The sequence below is a fragment of the Mastomys coucha genome, unplaced genomic scaffold (assembly GCF_008632895.1).
Source record: "Mastomys coucha isolate ucsf_1 unplaced genomic scaffold, UCSF_Mcou_1 pScaffold2, whole genome shotgun sequence".
In the NCBI taxonomy this organism is placed as follows: domain Eukaryota; kingdom Metazoa; phylum Chordata; class Mammalia; order Rodentia; family Muridae; genus Mastomys; species Mastomys coucha.
The window spans coordinates 17,111,066-17,112,338 of NW_022196902.1; the positions used below are offsets into that span (position 1 = coordinate 17,111,066).

Here is a 1,273-nt window from a genome sequence, read left to right on the forward strand (position 1 = left end):
TTCAGCAGCCTGCTCCTGCTGGGAGAGGGGTAAAGGACCCTGCAGGTCACCCGGTGCTGGCGCAGGAGACGCCCACGCTCTCCGGTGCGGGGTGCTAACCGTGCTCTCTGCTCGCTCTTGCTCCCTCCCGTCGCTGCAAGCACCGACCTACCAGCGACAGCACTTTGTAGGTGTTTGGGTCTTTGGCTGTGCGGGCTTGCTCCGCCTTCTCCAGTGGCTCCTCTCCTAGGTCCATGGGCGCCAGCAGCGAAGCTGCAGCTGGAGACTCGGGCTCGCGGGCGTTTCCTGCTGGCCCGTGCCGGGGCCCGTGCCCCGCCTGGTCGCCGTTGCGCGCTCCATCGCCCCACTCTGCCCCCGCGGACCGAGCTTTAATAGGCTCGAAGCCTCGCCCTCGCCCCGGGCCGCCCCCGCCGGGCCCTTGGTTCCCAGCCCTAGGCCGGCACTCTGGCCCGAGCCGCTCAACGCCCCGGGTATTTGGCTTCTTGTTTGATTTCGGACCCTGGGCGCGTGGGCTATTTTGGGTCCCTGACGTGGGCATGTCTTTAACATCCACCCCAAACCCTGTCCCCGTCCGCGATCGTGGTACCCTACGAACCCTTGCAGGAATCGTCCAGGGTAGCCCAGCGAGGGCTAGACTGGAATCGCTGTGTGATCTGCTGAGGGCATGAGATCATGGAGCCCCAAAATAGAGCCTTGAGAGGATGCAGCAGCGGCCCCCGAGGTCTCAAAGGCGGGACACCGGTGGCGGGGAGCAGACCTGAGTGCGTTTCACCAGGGAAATGCAAATGAGCGCGTATATATATATATGGGGTCAGTCGCTAAGGGCCTAGAGTAGGACTAACTCTTAGAGAGAAGGATCTACATATTGGTATGCAAGCCACACAATAGGACCAATGATTGACAGCAGGAGAAAAGGCCACCCCCAAAAAGCAATCTCTAGTTTATTTTTTATTATCATCAGCACTGAGTTAGCTTGCAAACCACCCAGGAGAAACAGGTTCACCATTTCATACTCAAACATACTTTGTTTTTTACCCCAAACTTGGTTCTGTTTTTTTTTTTATTTGAATGTTTCCAGAAACCAGATTAAAGGCCAAAGTTTTGCTCCATTGAAACCGGCCAAATACATGTCAAAATTTCTAAAAGTGCTCAACAGACAGTTTCCAACGTGGACTTGAGTGTAAAAGAAAAAAAGTAAGTGTAATGTCGGCAACCCAAGCAATTAATGACGTTTATACAGTCCTCATTGAAAAAGCCAGTGCTGTCTGCAAGG

The 1,273-nt window shown here is 55.2% G+C and overlaps 1 protein-coding gene across 1 annotated transcript in view; it reads right to left on the reverse strand.

The window, feature by feature from the left end:
* Window positions 1-538, reverse strand: part of Enpp1 (ectonucleotide pyrophosphatase/phosphodiesterase 1) — a 145,780-nt gene extending 145,242 nt beyond the window's left edge. The window contains 1 exon segment of the mRNA XM_031380749.1: window positions 152-538. Coding sequence (XP_031236609.1) covers window positions 152-538 — 387 coding nt within the window.
* Between the last annotated feature and the right edge of the window lie 735 nt (window positions 539-1,273).